Source organism: Dryobates pubescens, chromosome 4, assembly GCF_014839835.1.
Source record: "Dryobates pubescens isolate bDryPub1 chromosome 4, bDryPub1.pri, whole genome shotgun sequence".
Classification (NCBI taxonomy): Eukaryota; Metazoa; Chordata; class Aves; order Piciformes; family Picidae; genus Dryobates; species Dryobates pubescens.
In genome coordinates this window covers 32,396,391-32,414,609 of record NC_071615.1, presented here as the reverse complement: position 1 = coordinate 32,414,609, position 18,219 = coordinate 32,396,391, and the positions used below count along the sequence as shown (strand labels likewise).

At 52.7% G+C, this 18,219-nt stretch overlaps 1 protein-coding gene across 1 annotated transcript in view; it reads left to right on the top strand.

The window, feature by feature from the left end:
- The first annotated feature begins 8,038 nt into the window (after nucleotides 1-8,038).
- The window catches only part of ZNF804B (zinc finger protein 804B), a 57,821-nt gene continuing 47,640 nt past the window's right edge, over nucleotides 8,039-18,219 (top strand). The window contains exon 1 of the mRNA XM_054161039.1: nucleotides 8,039-8,542. Within this exon, the coding sequence (XP_054017014.1) occupies nucleotides 8,150-8,542 (393 nt within the window). The 5' untranslated portion in view covers nucleotides 8,039-8,149. The remainder of the gene's footprint in view (nucleotides 8,543-18,219) is intronic.

Here is an 18,219-nt window from a genome sequence, read left to right as displayed (position 1 = left end):
AGTGTTTAACAGCAGGCTGGATGAGGCCTTGAGCAAGCTGGTCTGCTAGAAGCTGTCCCTGCCCATGGTGGGGTGGATTGGAAGTGGATGACCTTTATCTTTGAGGCCCTTCCAACTCAAACCATTCTATGATCAGGTCCAAACTCCATTTGTGGCTGCTGCTCCACGTTGCAGTGTTCTTCACTTTCCTGAGAGGGGACCCTTGTCGATCCCCCTGCTCCATCCTTCCTCAAGCCCTTTAAGGAAATTTTACTGAAAGCTGCATAAAAGCTGCTAAAATGTTCATGTTTAGCTCACCCCTTCCATCCTCAAAGCCATCCTTATGTAACTGATGGTGTTTGATGCTCACCTGTGGTTGCCAGGAGCTGCAGCTGGCAGCGGGGGGCGGGGGGGGACTTTGTTGTGGTGGTAAAGGGAAGGCTCTGCTCTTTTCATCCCAAGATGAACAACTTGGGTGAGCCAGGAGAAAGTGCTGATGCAGGCAGCTTGGCAAGTTTGAAGGCACTGATTGCATATTTATGTGGGGCTGGAGAAAATTCACATTTGCATGAGGCAGGATATAAATAAATCTGCAGGGTTTGTCTTCTCCCTTCATCAGGACAATTTAAATAATAAACCCCTCAGCTTAGGGTGTGTGAAAACACTGATGTGAAAAATACACACTGGCTGCTTCGTGGGAATAATGGAACCCGGAGGAGGCTCCTTCTCAACTGAAGAGTCATGGAATGGTTTGGGTTGGCAAAGCCCTCTAAGCACATCCAGCCCAACCATTCTCTTACTCTACCAAGGCTGGGGCTAAGCCATGGCCCTCAGCACCACATCTCTGCCTCTTGGAAACACCTCCAGGGATGGACATTCAGCTGCCTCCCTGGGCAGCCAGTGCTGTCAAGATGTTTCTTTTCATGATGTGCAGATGTTTACTATGCTTCTTCATCTCAAGGTGATGTCATCTAAATGGAGTTATAGCAGTGACACAGGACATGTTTTGTGTCAGGAGAAAGATGAGCCAGTGTGTGGCCAGCAGGAGCAGGGCAGGGATTGTCCCCCTGCACTCAGCACTGGAGAGGCCACATCTGGAGTGCTAGGTTCAGTTTTGGGGCCCTCGCTCCAAGAAGGATATTGAGGGGCTGGAGCAGCTCCAGAGAAGGGCAAGGAAGCTGGGGAAGGGTCTGGGGAACAGGGCTGGTGAGGAGCAGCTGAGGGAGCTGGGGGTGATTAGTCTGGAGAACAGGAGACTGAAGGGAGACCTCATTGCCCTCTGCAACTCCCTTGAAAGGAGGCTGGAGCCAGGTGAGGGTTGGGTTCTTCTCCCAAGGATAAGTGATAGAAGGAGAGGAAATGGCCTGAAGTTGTGCCAGGGGAGGGTTAGGTTGGAGGTCATAAAAATACTTCTTTGCTGCAATAGTGGTCAGGGATTGGAGTCCTGCACCTGGGCTGGAACTATCCCCTGCACCAGGGGGTTGCTCTGCAGAGCAGGACCTGGGAGTGCTGGTGGACAGCAAGTTCCCTGTGAGCCAGCAATGTGCCCTGGTGGCCAAGAAGGACCTTCTTAAACACATTCACAGAGTTGTGCAGTGTCTGTTGTGCCACCCCCACCTTTTTTCAGCTTGCATAATAGAACCATAGAATCATGAAGGTTGGAAAAGACCACTAAGAGCATGGAGCCCAACCATCAACACCACCATGGCCACTAAGCCATGTCCTGAAGGGCCATGAATGAAAGCTTTGGAGCTGCAGCACCTCCATCTTGTGGTAAAGCTGAGGAACAGATCCTCCTGCCTCTGTCTGCCTGAGAGCACCTCTGAGAGCTGCAATCAGAAAAATTTCTTTGCTGCAAGAGTGGTCAGGCACTGGCACAGGCTGCCCAGGGAGGTGGTGGAGTCCCCATCCCTGGAGGTGTTCCAGACACGTGTGGCCATGGCACTTGGGGCCCTGGTTTAGTGGCCATAGTGGTGTTGGGCTGACGTTTGTACTGGATGACCTTGGAGGGGTTTTCCAACCTAACCAGTTCCATGATACTAAGATGTGTTTATCTTAAAACTTAAGATCAGAAGTTGCAGAGGGCAGGGCAGTGCTGGGGACCCCATCAGGAAGAACAAAACCAGGGACTTTCCCACCCCCCCTGCTTTTTCCCCTAGAAGGGAGCACCGCTCAGCAGCCTTTGGCTCACTTCCCCCTTCCAAGTGTACCTGCTGCTGCCGGTTCAGTCCCTCACCCCAGCCAGTCTATTACTCCTGCAGGTGTAGGAAGGTTAGTGAGGCTCCCGAGCTGTGATTACCTCTTCTGGCTGACATTTATCGATCTCCTTTCCTTCCTGCTGATATTTCCAACACTTCTTTGTCTCTCATGTTTTCTCCCCGTTTCTCAGATGCCAGGACGCGCAGCAGCGCCCAGGCTGCCAAGGCTGGGGCTGAGGGAAAGGCAGCAGGAACTCCCTGGCAGACCCTCATCTTGTGCTGCTCACAACTCAGGCTGGGATCATTAGAACATAAAACAGGGGCTGAGCTGGGAGGGGAACCAAACATCTCCTCTTCCTGCACAGACAAACTGGGAACAGCCGTCCTGATGGGCACACTGTGGGGGAGGTGTGCACACATCAGGAGGGGTGTTCAGTCATCTCCTGCTTCTCTCATAGCCTTATGCCCCACTGCTTTGAGGGAAGAAGGATCTCATTCCAATAACTCATTTTTACTCTCCCTTTTCTCTGATGTATCTCTGATGTGACATTCAACAACCTCTCTGCATCGCTTCAGCATGGCATAAAGAGACAAAATGTGGTGTTTCCTCCAGAGTTATGATGAGATGTACTCAGCGGTGTCACCGTGCTCAGGAAGGGAAGGCCAAGTCTTACCAAACCATGTTGGGAAGGCTCCTGCTTTCAGAGCTGCTTACAAATATGCAAGAGATCTGTTATGTTCTGAAGGCTGCTGGACGTTGCTCTGGTGAGAGCTCACCTGCAGTGCTGTGTCCAGATCCAGAGTCTTCAACAGAGGACATGGACCTGATGAAGAGGGTCCAGAGGAGGCCACCAAGATGATCAGAGGGCTGGGGAACCTCTGCTATGGGGATGGGCTGAGGGAGCTGTTCAGCATGGAGAAGGCTCCGGGCAGACCTTAGAGCAGACTTCCAATACCTGAAGGGGCTACAAGAAGGCTGCAGAGGGACTGTTTGCAAAGGCCTGCAGGGACAGGACAAGGGGCAATGGTTTGAAATGAGAGCAGAGCAGATTGAGATTGGATGTGAGGAACAAGTTCTGCACCATGATGGTGCTGGAACACTGCAACAGGTTGCCCAGGGAGGTGGTTGAGGCCTCATGTCTGGAGATATTCAAGGTGAGGCTGGAGAAGCTGCTCTAGTGGAGGATGCCCCTGCTGAGTGGAGGGGGGTTGGACTGGGTGACCTTTGGAGGTCCCTTCCAGCCCAAACTATTCTATGATTCCAGGGGCTGGTAGTGACAGGACAGAGTCACCAATTCACAAACTGCATTCGGTTGGAAGGGACCCTCAAAGCTCATCCTGTCCAAACCCCCTGGAGTCCTCTCTTGTTCTGGGCTGCTTCATTGTGGCTGTCCTTGGAGTACTCCCTGAAACAAAGGGGTAGGGAAAGGTTTTGAGAGCTGAGGCTAATTTGGTTATTGAAATGAAGGCATCTGTGGCTGAACCAGGTCTCAGCAGCTTCTCTGGTTTTCTGTGGGTATCATGGAGAGCTTGGGCAGTATTTCTCTTCCCTTGGTATTCTTTTAAAGTAGTTTTGAAATCACTTTCCTCTGGTTAATATTCAGTTCTGGTTTCTAATAGTACAATGCAATCACTTCCCTCACTCTGTGGATATTAAGATCTGCAGCACACAGAGTGCTGACCTCAGGAGAGCAGCCACTGACCAGCAATGCAGACCGTGAATCACCTCTCTCCTGGATGTCCAGCAAGCAATTAATGTTTTGGTGGAATTTAGCAGAAACAAAATGTAAGAAATCTGCAAGACTTGAAAAGCAAACCAGAAATCCTCCTTTAGAGGGAAATTGAGGTATTAAATATTTATGTCAACATCATAAACTGGAAAGTGTATGAAAACACAGGCAGACCTTCAGCTTCTGGAAGGAGGCTGGAGCCAGGTGGGGCTTGGCCTCTTCTCCCTAGCAACATGTGATAGGAAATGGCCTCAAGCTGTCCCAGGGGAGGTTTAGGTTTGGACAGAAGATGAAACTTCTTTACTGGAAGGGTTCTCAAAGCCTGGCACAGGCTGCCCAGGGAGGTGGTTGGATCCCCATGCCTGGAGGTGTTTCCATGAGGCAGAGATGTGGTGCTGAGCCTTGGTAGGGTTAGAGAATGGTTGGACTGGATGATCTGAAAGGGCTTTTCCAGCCAAAGCCATTCTGTGATTTGATGTTGTGGAGAGACCGCAGAGGTTTGTCTGGCCTTTGGGCTATCACCAGCTGTCAGTCTCGCACGTGGGCACCAGTGAGGATGCCAGAAAAGACTTTGGGTGTATGAAGCATGACTACATGGCTATGGTCTGATGATCTGGAAGATCTGTTCAAACCCAAAGCATTCTGTATTGCAGCCACACAGACAGCCTGGCCACCTGATCACCTGCAGAGCAGCTTCAGCTCAGGCTGAAATATGCCAGGTCCTCAGTGCAGACTAATGGATGGTGCTGCCCTCCTTATTCCACAGTTCATTTACTGAGATTGTAGGAAAGGGAAATTATTTGCCCCAGAATAAGTGCCCAGTCCTCATTTTCTCCTGCTGAGAAGGATGATCTGCTCAGCTGAGCCTGCTGTGAAAAGTGGAATCCATTTGAGGCTCACTCCGCTTGGCAAGCACAGGGGGACAGTTCCAGTGCCACCAATCTCATTTATAAACAAGCTGCAGGATGCAAAGCCTGGGAAAAAGAGATGAAGGGTTGTCAAATAGAATTATTAGGTATTAATTATAGCACTGCCTCAAGGCCTTGGAGATGCTGCACCTTCTTCTCTTCCATCACAGGTCATGGGGAAATATGAGGCTCAGCTATTAGGGGCTTCACCTGGGTCCAATCCTTCACTCCCTCGGACCTCCTAAGGTGGTTTTGATCTGAGCAGGGAGGATGGAAAGCCCTGCCTGTCAGAACACTCTGCTCGCCTTGCACAGGCGTCAGGGGCTCCTCACGATGCAAGGAAGTGGAGAAGCAGGTCAGCTGTCACAGGGAGATGATGATTAGAATAATGAAACCTTCTCCAGCTCATCTCTCCTCTCTGTTTGCACAGCTTCTTGGCATTAATAAAGGAGAAAAGGAGGCTGAGGGGAGACCTCCTCACTCTCCACAGCTCCCTGAAAGGAAGTTGGAGCCAGGTCGGGGTTGGGCTCTTCTCCCTAGGAACAAGTGACAGGAGGAGAGGAAATGGCCTCAAGTTGCCCCAGAGGAGGTTTAGCTTGGAGATGAGAAGAAACTTCTTGACTGAAAGGGTTCTCAGAGCCTGGCACAGACTGCCAGGGAGGTGGCTGACTGCCCATCCCTGGAGGTGTTTCCAAGAGGCAGAGATGTGGTGCTGAGGGCCACAGTATATAAATAAAATACCTCACACTAGATGGGACCATTTTATATGTGGGCACACACACACAGAACCCAATTTTATCTTCCCTAGGAATCAAGAAATAGGTTGGGTCAGAAGGGACTTTGAAGACCATTTAGGTCCAAACCCCCACCATAGGCAGGAACACCTCCCACTAGCCCAGGCTGTTCAAGCTCTCATCCAGCCTGGCCTTGAGCACCTCCAGGGAGGGGGCATCCACATTTGATGCTAAGACTCTCCAAGACTCTTGTACGTTTCCAACCCCCCCCAAAAAGAACAACAAGTGACAGCTGATTTCTCCTGACCTTTTTATCTCCACACTTCGGTGGCTTGTGTGAGATTTTTCTTCTTCTTTGTGCTGGGTTCACAGAAAGGCAGCTCTGGAGAGGCTAAAATTAGACTGGAGCGTGGCTTATCGGCTTAATTCAGGAACTATCTGAAAACATGGGACTTTGGGGGATGAAAGGAAGAAATCTGAAAGGATTCTTATCAACAGCCTCAAGTCATGATCTGCAGGTGACTTTGGAGGCTGGGTGCTGGACTGATGTATTTTAATCAGCTCCATCAGTAGCAGAGCAGAGACAACAGCTCTCCCTGGAGGTGTACAAGGCCAGGCTGGATGGGGTCTTGAGCAAGCTGGGCTAGTGGGAGGTGTCCCTGCCCATGGCAGGAAGTTGGGGCTGAAGGTCCCTCCCAAGCCAACCCATTCTATGATTCTCAGAATACCTGTGCCCTGAGGAGGAGCTGACCGAGCACAGAGCAGCCCAAGGTCCATCACTCCCATCTCTTGCAGAAGGGGAAGCAAGGACCTGCGTCAGCTTGGTGGTGCTGGTGCTGGTGTAAATCACGTTGGCCATCAATGTCACACCACACACCTTACGTTCAGGGGCTTTAAAGGGGGATGATGAAGACCACAAGCTGGGGGAGATGTCACAAAATCATCGATTCACCTGGTTGGAAAAGACCTTAAGATCAAGTCCAACCATAACTTAACATCTCCTTGTACACAGCTGTCACACCATGGGTTTAAGCTCCTCATTCAAAGGTTTTCTAAACACTTCGAGGAACGGTGACTCCACCTGGGCAGCCTGTGCCAGTATCCAGTGATCCACTCGGTGAAGAAATTTTTCCTGATCCCCAACCTAAACCTCCCCAGGTGCAACATGAGGCCATTTCCTTTCCTGTCACTTGTTCCTAGGGAGAAGGAACCCTCACCTGGCTCCAGCCTCCTCTCAGGGAGCTGTAGAGAGCACTGAGGTCTCCCCTCAGCCTCCTCTTCTCCACACTAAACACCCCCAGGTCCCTCAGCTGCTCCTCCCCAGCCCTGTTCTCCAGACCCTTCCCCAGCTTCCTTGCCCTTCTCTGGACCTGCTCCAGCCCCTCAATGTCCTTGGAGTGAGGAACCCAAAACTGAAACCAGTACTCATGGTAAGCCCTCAGCAGTGCCAAGTTCAGGGGTAGTGTCCCTGCAGCCTGGTGAGCTCTGAGCATCCTTGCCATGGTTCTAGGCCAAGTTGTGCTTCCAGCCAGCAGTGGGAACTGGGAGCAGTGATGGTTTCCCATTCAAGCAGTGCAGTGGCTGGTGCTGAGGGCTTGGTGTCTGCTCACAGCCTCAGAATAGCCTGAGAAAGGGGTCCCAGTCCCAGTCTGTACTCCTGAGGACAGGGAATGGTCACAGGCCCCACCAGGGGACAACCTGTGAGGCAAGAGAGGGAAAATGGGGGGTGAGGCGATGGGATGAAGGGGTGGGATGATGATGGCATGGAAGAGAGAAGTGTGGGGCTGCAAAGGTGAGGTGATGGGATGGAAGGGTGAGATGATGGGAAGGAGGGGTGAGATGGTGGGAAGGAGGGGTGAGGTGGAAGCAGAGCCAGCAGCAGATGGAGAAGGGACGGCACCTCCCCGCCTCCGAAGGTGGGAAAGTTGGGAGAGGAGAGGGGGGACAAGAGGAAGAGAAGAGGAGGAGAGGGGCGTCCAACTCTCCCCGCCGCCTTCCCCCCTTCCCCTGCCCTCTGCTCCCGGTACTGCCGGCCGCCTTCCCCACCTCTCCCCTTCCCATAGGGACGAAGGGGCCACATCCTCCCACAGGCCACGACCTCCCAGCCCCATATCCTCGTCCGGCTGCAGCTCTCGCTCCAGCCCTACCCCTGCTCCACCTCCCTCGCACCGCCTCTATCGCCCCCTCTCCCCTTTCCCGTTCTGCAGGAGTCTAACCGAGCAGGACCGAATTGAGCCGAGCCCAGCCGAAACAGGCACATCCGAACCGAGCCGAGCCCAGCCGAGCCGGAAGCAGCGGCGGCCTGGGGCATCCCCGGTTGTACGAGGCCAGCGGCGGCAGCAGCCACCCAGCCCGGCGGAGCCAGGAGCGATGGGGAGCAGCCTCCAGCCGAGCTGCAGCGCAGGAATTCCCTTCTGGATGGCGGTTGCTGGGGGCCTGCTCTGAGGAAGAGGAGGAGGAGGAAGGCAGGAGGGAAAGGGGCCGGTGGGAAGGGGACTGTGCAAGTTGAGCTCTGCCCTTCTTCATCTTCTCCTTCTTCTCTCCGGGCCCGTCTCCGACCCTGCGGAGCAGCATGCGGAGCGGTCTCCGCGCTGCCTCGGATGTGCTTGGGGTGCTGCTGCCGCCCCCCCCCGAGCATCAGCCGCCCGCCGCCGGCAGCGCGACCGCGGGCGCTGGATGAGACGGCAGCGGGCAGGTGGCTGCTGCGCTTCCCCCTCCCCAACCCCCCGGCTCCTTCATGCGGGCTCCTGCTCTCAGGAAGAGCCGCTTTGCCTTCCTCCAGACCCCACCCCGAGCAGGGGCTGGGGAGCTGCCCCCGTCCCGCAGCCCGGGGGTCCCGCATGGCGTGTTACCTGGTCATCAGCTCCCGGCACCTCAGCAACGGCCACTACCGCGGCATCAAAGGCGTCTTCAGGGGACCGCTCTGCAAGAAGGGCTCCGGATCGCCGGCAGCAGCCACCTCCTCCCTCCCTCCCTCCGTCGCTCTCCGCACGGTAGGAGCGGGACCGGGAGGTTGGGTGGGTGGGAGAGGGGCCGTGGGGTGCCCCAGAGGGGACCTGGTGCAGGGTGCGTGAGTACCAGGCTCGGTTCTGCTCGGTTCTCGGTCGGGCACCCAGTGCAGGGTGCATGGGTATTGGGCTCAGTGCGGCTCGGTTCTCTGGGGGGACTCGGTTGCTCGGAAGGGACTCGGTTTAGGGTACGTGGGTACCAGGCTCGGTCCTGCTCGGTGTGGGCGATGCTTTTTCTGGGAGTCTCGGGAAAGTTTCTCTGTCACTTGGAGGGATCGGAGCGACGGGATGAGGCTGGGAGTTGCCCTTTAGGTGAGGTTCTCCTTGGAGTGCATCTGGGAGCACATCTCTGAGAGCATCAACTCGGGAGCACATCCCAGAGCGCATCTTGCCGGTGAAAAGGTTAAGTCCTGATGGAGGCAGGAAAGTTGGAGGCTGCCAGAGAGGGAAGGTGCCCTATCAGTGTCAGTTTAGTACTTGTCCCAGGGTTAGATGATGTGGAGGAAGGGAAGTGGTAAACCTTCTATTTTCAGCTGCACAGAACAACAGACAAAGGCATTTGTGCATTTGGCTGCGTGCAGCCTGTGGTGAAGCATCTGCCAGGGATGGCATCCAGGCAGAGCATCCACCAAGTCTGGAGAGGTCCTGCAGAGGCTACAGACCCGTTGGGCTGCCCTTGATGGTCTCTGCTAAATGCGTTCTGTAGGAGCCCCTGGGGCAGCCGCTGGGGGCAGTGGCATGCCCGGAGGAGTTGCAGGAAGAGGGCAAAAGGATGCCCACGGGGAGCTGCTGGGGTTTGGTCAGCTGGCACCAGAGCATTGTACCTCTTGATGGTGGTAGTTGTATCATAAATTCTGCTGTGGTCACAACTGAACTTTCCATGTCAGTGTGGTGGGTCTCAAGATGGGAGATGCTGAGAGGTACAGACCTGCAGAGGATGCTTGTTTGGGACTTGGGGAGGTACTGAGGGGCTCTTTGATGTCCTTACTGGTTGGGGTCCTCCTCTAGCTTTGTCATTGCCAGGTTGTGCCTCCTAAGGCAGCCCAAGCACCTGCTTGTGATGACAAAGTCTCAGCTTTTGGGTGTAAGGCAGAAAGTGACAAATATTTCATTACACTTCTCAAACCCCTTCGGTGTCGTAGGTCGGCAGGGAGACAGCACTTAGAGGTCCTCCCCTGCAACTGCTGCTTCTTTCATGTACAATATCACCCAGCTGTGCTGCAGGCATCATCAATCAGTTGTTGACTGAGCTGTGTTTATGTTCTCTGACCCGTGGAGCTGAGCCACCCTTGTGTGTGGAAGCTCTCAGAAGGCAGCAGACCTTAACTGAGACTGCTGTGCAAAATTAACTGAGATTGCTGTGCAGAATTCTAGAGGTGAAAAGGAAAAAGTCTCAGAGAGCTCAAGAGGGAAGAAGCTTGGCCCTAAATAATTGGCATTTGGTAGGACTTTAACAACCAGTCTTTGAGTGGAGGAGGATCAGGGCTATGAGGAAATGCAGTCCAAATAGTTTTGTGCCCCAAATCCTTCCCTTTCCAGCTTCTTTCCCTTGCTTTCTAGCTACCTACTGAGGATGCACACCACTGCTCTCACTCTAAATGCTTAATGAAATAAATCTGATTGCCTGACTTCATTAACAGAGCATCTTTTTTAACAGGGTTCTGCTGCCAGCTGGGAGCAATCTTTGTTTAAATGCAAATACCTGAGACAAAGACCAACAAATTAACTAAACTGAAACATCTGAGTCTGGAGGCAGCTGTGTGGGAAAGGGTGGGAGAAATTAACAAAGGTGAAAATAAGCCACAGGTGCCTGTCACTGGGTAGAAAAATTCATTCCTGGGAGCTTCCCAGAGTTTGAAGCGAGTAGCAAGAGCACTTTGTGCCGCTTCTTGCTGCGGGAGAGCCTCTTGTTTGACCTGACCAGGAGCTGGGACGTTTGCATGGTTTGGGACTCTGCCTAGGAAAAGGTTGACTTTTAGCGATCCTTGGCTTTCCTTGTGAGTTCTTTCACTCCTCCACACACACGTGTCCCTGGGGTTTGTCTTTATTTTGTTCTTTCAGTGGCCACTCTTGATGCCAGTCAGGCTCCAGAGTTGATAACCTAACTCCTGTGGGGAGGGAGTGGTAGGCAGCTCATGGAAAGGTACAGGAACACGTCAATGTTTTATTAATGCTGGGTAGCTGTAGCTCCAAACCTCCTTTGTGTGTTGGATATTTAGCATTTGATTGATACTTAGCTCAATCTCAGTGTAGCATTTGCTGCTTTTTAGATATTTCTGTTTTCTTGTTTTCATCTGGGAAGCCAGATTTTAGGAGGAAAATAAAGTAAATAACAATTTGCTCTGGAGCAGTGAAAGCAGGGATCCTCTGTAGTAATCGGCTCGTGCCTACAGACACCGGCGTGCAGGGAGAGCTTTGGCTGCAGCAATGCCAAGGACCAGATCTGGAACCATGACTGGAAAGAGTCATAGATTAGTTTGGGTTGGAAGGGACCCCAAAGATCCAGTTCCAACCCCCTGCCATGGGCAAGGACACCTCCCACCAGCCCAGCTTGCTCAAGGCCTCATCCAGCCTGGCCTTGAACACCTGCAGGGAGGTGGCATCCACATTCTCTCTGGGCAACCTGTTCCAGTGCCTCACCACCCTCATGGGAAAAGACTTCCTCCTAATGTCTCATCTCAGTCCTGCTTCTTATTTGCCCTAGACTGTCATCTAGGAAGGTTGGAACAGGTGGTCCTTGGGGTCCCTCCCAAGAATCACAGAATCAGCCAGGTTGGAAGAGCCCTCCAAGATCATCAAGTCCAACCGATCACCTAACCCTGCCTAATCAACCAGACAAGCTGGCATGCTGTGACTCTGCCGGTCTGACAGCCCATAGAGTTGTTTTGGTTGGACAAGACCTCTAAGGGCATCGAGTCCAGCCATGATATTAGGTGCTGCACATACCTCAGACTGAGGATGTTGCCCACAGGGTTTTGGAGTCCTGGGCAGATGACAGTGATGGGTGCAGTGGGGGCAGACATGCTGTGAAATCCCCCTGCAGCCCAACCTGCTCAGAGCTTTGCTGCCACCTCTCACAGACCTGCAAAAGCCTCAGCTGTGACATTCCAAAGCCAGGTTTTGCAGGTGAATCCCCAGGTGGTGCTGGGGATTCAGCAGATGGCCCCCTTGCTTCTGAATCCCTTCTGAGCCCAGGATGTTAGGAGGGTGGCACTGCTCTACTTGTGGCTTTGAGGCGAGGTACAAACCAAGACTCATTTGCTGCTCGATTTTTGAAGACCCCTTTATGTTTTGAAGGAGGTAGAAGGCTCAGAAGTCCTGGGGCTGTAGCCAGCTGCTGGCTTGGCTAATTATTTTCCTTCCATTGTTCCCTGCAGCTTCAGCTGAATGCAGGGGTTTTGAGGTCCTGCTGGAAGCTGTTTTCTAATCATGCTCTCTAGCAGCTACTGCGTTGTGCTGCCTCATGTCTTGGGGTGTGAGGTCGGGAAGTGCTTCTCTGCTACACAGAGTGACCTCTGAGCTCATCAAAAGAGGGCTGCATCAAAAGCAGGGAGACCAGCAGGACAGGGAGGGGATTCTGCCCCTCTGCTCTGCTGAGACCCCACCTGCAGCACTGCCTCCAGTTCTTGGGCCCCTAGCGAAAAAAAAGACATGCAGAGGGTCCAGAGGAGGCCACCAGGATGATCAGAGGGCTGCAGAACCTCTGTTATGGGGACAGGATGAGAGAGTTGAGGCTGTTTATCCTGGAGAAGAGACAGCTCCAGGCAGACCTTAGAGCTGCATTTCAGTATCTGAAGGGTACCTACAGGAAGGCTGGGGAGGGACAGGCTGCCCAGGAAGGTGGTGGAGTCCCCATCCCTGGAGGTGTTCCGGAAACGTGTGGTCATGGCACTTGGGGTTTAGTGGCCATGGTGGTGTTAGGTGGGTGGTATGACTGGATGGTGTGACTGGATAATCTTAGAGGGCTTTTCCAACCCCATCAGTTCCATGATTCCTGTGTCTCTGGGTGGGCATCACTGAGCTGCTGGAACAGGTGCAGAGAAGGGAGATGAAGCTGGGGAAGGGTCTGGAGAACAGGGCCTGGTGAAGAGCAGCTGGGGGGGTTTGGGTTGTTGTTGTCGTTCTCTCAAAAGAAGAAAGGATCCAAATGCTGGCAGTGTCAGCACCTCGTGAGTGTTGTGGAGCTGCTGCCTCCGCTCCTGAAGGGAACTTATTGTCTTTTCCCATGCATGGTGACTGCCTCTGCCCAGTCAGCTCGAATTAAACTGCCTGCATGTTCTCCAGCAGCAAGAACTTGGAACCTACATTTGAGTTTAGCCTTTCCTGTTGCAGCCTGAGGACAGGAGGAGGAACGTGGAGGGTTTTCACAGAACACTGGAAATCTTGTGGACGTCTGACCGCCTCCCTCCCCTCTGCTCTGTGCATTCATTGGGTAAAAATAGATCCCAGCAAGCTGGGAGAAGAAAATGAAGGTAGAAATGAATGCTTTGTGGAGGAATAGAATCACAGAGTCGTTTGGGTTGGAAAAGACCTCTGGGATCATCCAACCCAACCATTCTCTAACTCCACCAAGGCTGGGGCTAAACTATGGCCCTTAGCACCCCAGCTCTGGCTTAAGTTGCCTCAGAGGAGGTTTAGATTGGAGATAAGAAGAAACTTCTTGACTGAAAGGGTTCTTGCAGCCTGGCACAGGCTGCCCAGGGAGGTGGCTGAATGCCCATCCCTGGAGGTGTTTCCAAGAGGCACAGGTTTGGTGCTGAGGGCCATGGCTTAGCCCCTGCCTTGGCAGAGTCAGAGAGTGGTTGGGCTGGGTGATCCTAGAGGTCTTTTCAAACCCAAACAATTCCATGACTGTATGAGTATGGCAAACCATCTGCTTGTTACTTTAGGAGGTGTGGCAGAGGGTTTGTAACTGAACCCAGCCTGAGGACCACCCCTGTGAATTTGTCACAGGCATAGCTGTGGAGTTAACTCCATTTAGAGACTTGGGACTCCTGTTCTTCATTGGAGGTCACTGAGCTGCAGGTTTAGTGATCACAACAGCTGCTACAGACTCCATGTACCCTGTATGTGAACCAAGTGCAAATGGTTGAGTCTCCACACATCTGAGAGATGCATAAGAGGGTAAAAAAACACTTCAGAGAAGTAGGGAGCTGCTTGGAAAAGATTAGGGTGAGAAGAAAAATCATCAGCAGGAGAAAGGCTTTTACAAGTGAAAGGAGAACAGAAGGAAAGGAGAGGCATGAAAATGACACTGATGGGGGAAAAGACCTTGGAAGTTTGACCCAAGTCATTGAGGGTCCAGAGGGGGACAACAGAGTTGGGGAAGGGTCTGGAGAACAGGGCTGGTGAGGGAGCTGGGGGTGTTCAGTCTGGAGAAGAGGAGGCTGAAGGGAGACCTCATTGCTCTCTACAGCTCCCTGAGAGGAGGCTGGAGCCAGGTGGGGGTTGGGCTCTCCTCCTTGGGAACAAGTGACAGGAGGAGAGGAAATGGCCTGAAACTGCAGGGGATGGTTAGGTTGGATATTAGGAAGAATTTCTTTGCTGCAAAAGGGATTGGCACAGGCTGCCCAGGGAGGTGGTGGAGTTCCCATCCTTGGAGGTGTTCCAGAAATGTGTGGCCATGGCACTTGGGGCCACGGTTTAGTGGCCATGGTGGTGTTGGTTTGCTGGTTGGACTGGATGATCTCGGAGGGCTTTTCTAACCCAAACAATTCTGTGAAAAACAGGGAGAAAAGTTGTTGGGGATTTGTAAATATATGAAACTAGAGATTAGCAGAGCCTTTGGAAGGAGCAAAGCTGCTGGAGATGTGATGATGAAGACATTTCCCTCTTCCATGTGTGTGGCTTTTCCTAGTTTGGAAATGCCACACAAATCTGGTTGGATGGCTGCTGGGTTTGGTGTGGAAAGCAGAAATTTCTGAACTTGGGTTTTGACAGCAAAGGAGAAGCTTTTTCTGTTCCACTGGATAGGGATCAATGTCTGGAACAGGTTGCCCAGGGAGGTTGTGGGTACTCCCCCCTGGAGGTGTTGAAGGCCAGGCTGGATGAGGCCTTGAGCAAGCTGAGCTGGTGGGAGGTGTCCCTGCCCACGGCAGGGGCTTGGAACTGGATGACCTCAAATTTGAGGTCCCTTCCAACTCAACCCATTCTGTGAATCTGTGAATCTCAGGAGGTCCTCTGAAAGGTGAATGTGGGGCTTGTCCAAGATGTGGGTCAACACCTGGCTCTGAACTCTGAAGAAATGTGGAAAAACACTGGGAGGAAGAGGAAAAGCAAAGAAACAAAGCCATGGTTTGGTGGTGTTTTAGTCATGTCCCACAGAGCTTTGCATGGATTTGTTCAGCCTGGCTCACGTTCCTCAAGCTGCAGAGGAGCTTTGGAGTTTGCAGGGGACCATTAATAACTGCACCTTGCAGCCTAGCTTCTCTGCCTGACACCCATTCAGCCCTGACTGTCACAAACTGCTGCCACACAAAGGGCTCTGCAGGCCCAGGGAGCTGAAACCATTCATTTCTCACCACATTTCAGTGGGCCGCTTGCTCACTGCCAGCTGTGTTTGGCAGGAAGGGCTTTTGCATGATGAGTCAAGCTTTGCTTGTTCCCTTTCTGCTTCTAGAGTGCCTTGTGGCACATCCACTGCTGGGCTGGTGCTAGACAAAAATGAAAATAAAGGTTTGGGTTTTCATGGGTTATTTTAGTATTTGCTGTAAAGGACTTCCAACATCTTCTGGATGTGGCTTGTTTGGGGCTGATGCTGTTACTTGGCAGAGGAAAAGAGCTCCAAGGTCTGAAAATTGCTCTGAATCCATCTGGTTTTCAGGACTCATCTGACTGTGTCCAGCTCTGGAGCCCCCAGCACTAGGAGGGAACTGTTAGAGCAGGGCCAGAGGAGGACACCAAGGTGAGCCAAGGGCTGCAGAACCTCTGCTATGGGGACAGGCTGAGGGAGCTGGGTTGTGCAACCTGGAGATGAGAAGGCTGCAGGGAGACCTTAGAGCAGCCTTCCAGGATTGGAAGGAGGCTTGCAAGAGAGCTGGAGAGGGACTTTTGAACAAAGGCATGGAGTGACAGGACAAGGAGTGATGGCTTGAAGCTGATCTGAGATGAGCCATGAGCAAGCAATTCCTGCCCATGAGGGCGGCGAGGCACTGGGACAGGTTGCCCAGAGAAGCTGTGGAGGCTCCAAGCCTGGAGGTGTTCAAGGCCAGGCTGGATGAGGCCTCAAGTAAGCTGGGCTAGTAGGAGGTGTAGAGTGGGAACTGGATGATCTTGAAGGTCCCTTCCAACCCAGCCTATTCTGTCATGCTGTAAGAGGTGCGAGTGCTAATGTCCTGTGCTATAGAGGACATTCCATTGAGTCCATTATTCATCATGCTGGGGGCTGAAGCTTTCCAAACTTCTCCTCTCGAGCAGAATCCAGCTTTTGATGACCCATCTGAAGTGCTGATTCTGAGGGGCACCCCCAGCTAATGCAGTGTGAGTGTGAGGAGGAGGCTGCAGAGGAAGATTTCAAAGTGGCTGCTCAAGTGAAGCGAAAGAACCTTCAGGAGTGGTGCCCCTGGTTCCAAAGTGTTGGACAGGCTTCCTCCTGTGAGCTGCAGAGACACTTTGACATTTCATGCTTGGGATGTTGCTCTGGGCTCTGCTTCTGAAGGCTGATTTTGTGGTCACTTTTATCTGGTCTGCAAGGAGGAAACCGAAGAAAATCCAATTTTCAGTGGGTGAGGAGGATGCTGCTCGGGTGGGAAGTCGCTGCTGCAGGAGAGGGAGCAGGGCTGAGTCGGCTTCCTCTATCCTTCCAGGCCCACCCTTCCATGCTCCCACAACTCCCTGATTGCCAGACAGCTTGTTTACCTTTGCCACTCCTGAGGCAGAGAATTGTTTGTCTGATATTAATCAGCTGTTTGGCTTTCAGCTGATAGCAAACCACAGAGCCAATTAGGACCACAAATTGGAGAAAGAAGTTGAAACTTTATGACCCTTCATTAGAGCTCAGCAAATACTGGAATGTAATGAGACAGGCAGAGACTCCCAGCGCCTGGCGACGTCGGGCAGGCCCCGAGTTCGCAGCTTTGCTTTACAGTCACAGCACTCTTAGGGTTGGAAGAGACCTCTAAGCTCATCCAGTTCAACCATCAGCCCAACCCCACCATGGCCACTAAACCGTGGCCCCATGTGCCACATGATTTTTGAACACCCCCAGGGATGGGCATTCAGCCACCCTCCTCCCAGGGCAGCCTCTGCCAGGCTTGAAGAACCCTTTCGGTCAAGAAGTTTCTTCTCATGTCTAACCTGAACCTGGTGAAACTTGAGGCCATTTCCTCTCCTTCTGTCACTTGGTCCTAAGGATAAGAGCCCAAGCCCCACCTGGCTCCAGCCTCTTTTTGGGGAGCTGTAGAGAGCAGTGAGGTCTCTCCTTAGCCTCGTCTTCTCCAGGCTCAACAACCCCAATTCCCTCAGCTGCTCCTCACCAGCCCTGTTCTTGAGACTGATGGTGCCCTTCTCTGGACTTGCTTCAGTCTCTCAATGTCCTTCTTGGAGTGAGGGCCCCAAAACTGAACTCAGCACTCCAGATGTGGCCTCTCCAGTGCTGAGTCCAGGGGCACAATCCCTGACCTGCTCCTGCTGGCCACACCACTGCTGATCCAGGCCAGGATGCGGGTGGCACACCCTGGCTCATCTCCAGCTGCTGTCACCCAGCACCCCCAGGCCCTTCTCCTGCACCTTTAGCATGTGATGTATTTAAGGCAAACCACCTTAAAGCAGATTCCTGTCAGTGTCCTGCCCTTCAGGGATGCCAGGAGGACAATCAAATCTACTTGGGCTCAACTATTACATATTCAGGACAATCTAATGCATACACAAACCCAGCACTCAGACCCAGCCCCCAGCCCATCAAATATTTAACACAGGGAAAAAAAATGTACAGTGCAGAGCCTCAGACGTGTCCCAGCATACAGACATGGAGCTGGTGGAGCGAGCCCAGAGGAGGCACAGAGATGATCCAAGGGCTGGAGCACCTCTGTTCTTGAACACCTCCAGGGATGGTGACTCCACCACCTCCCTGGGCAGCCTGTGCCAGGCTCTGAGAACCCTTTCAGGCAAGAAGTTTCTTCTCATGTCCAACCTGACCCTGGTGCAACTTAAGGCAATTTCCTCTTGTCCTGCTATTAATTACTTGGGAGAAGAGCCCAACCCCCACCTGGCTCTAAGGGAGCTGTAGAGAGCAATGAGGTCTCCCCTCAGCCTCCTCTTCTCCAGGTTAAACAGCCCCAGGTCGCTCAGCTGCTCTTCACCAGCCCTGTCCTCCAGATGCCTCCCCTTCTGTGGACATGGTTTTGCACCACACTTGGTGGAGTTAGAGGAAGGTTTGACTTGATGACCTTCAAGGGCCTTTCCAACTGAAATGATTCTGTGATTCTAAAAGCTGCTCAGCTCCAGGTCTGTGTCACTTCTGTTGATGCCTTTCCATAACCAGCACTCTCAAGTCATACAGTCCTGGAATGGGTTGGGTTGGAAGGGACCTTGGAAATCACAGAATCAATAAGGTTGAAAAAGACCTCAAAGACCATCAAGTCCAACCTGTCACCCAAGACCTCATGACTATTAAACCATGGCACCAAGTGCCACATCCAATCCCCTCTTGAACACCTCCAGGG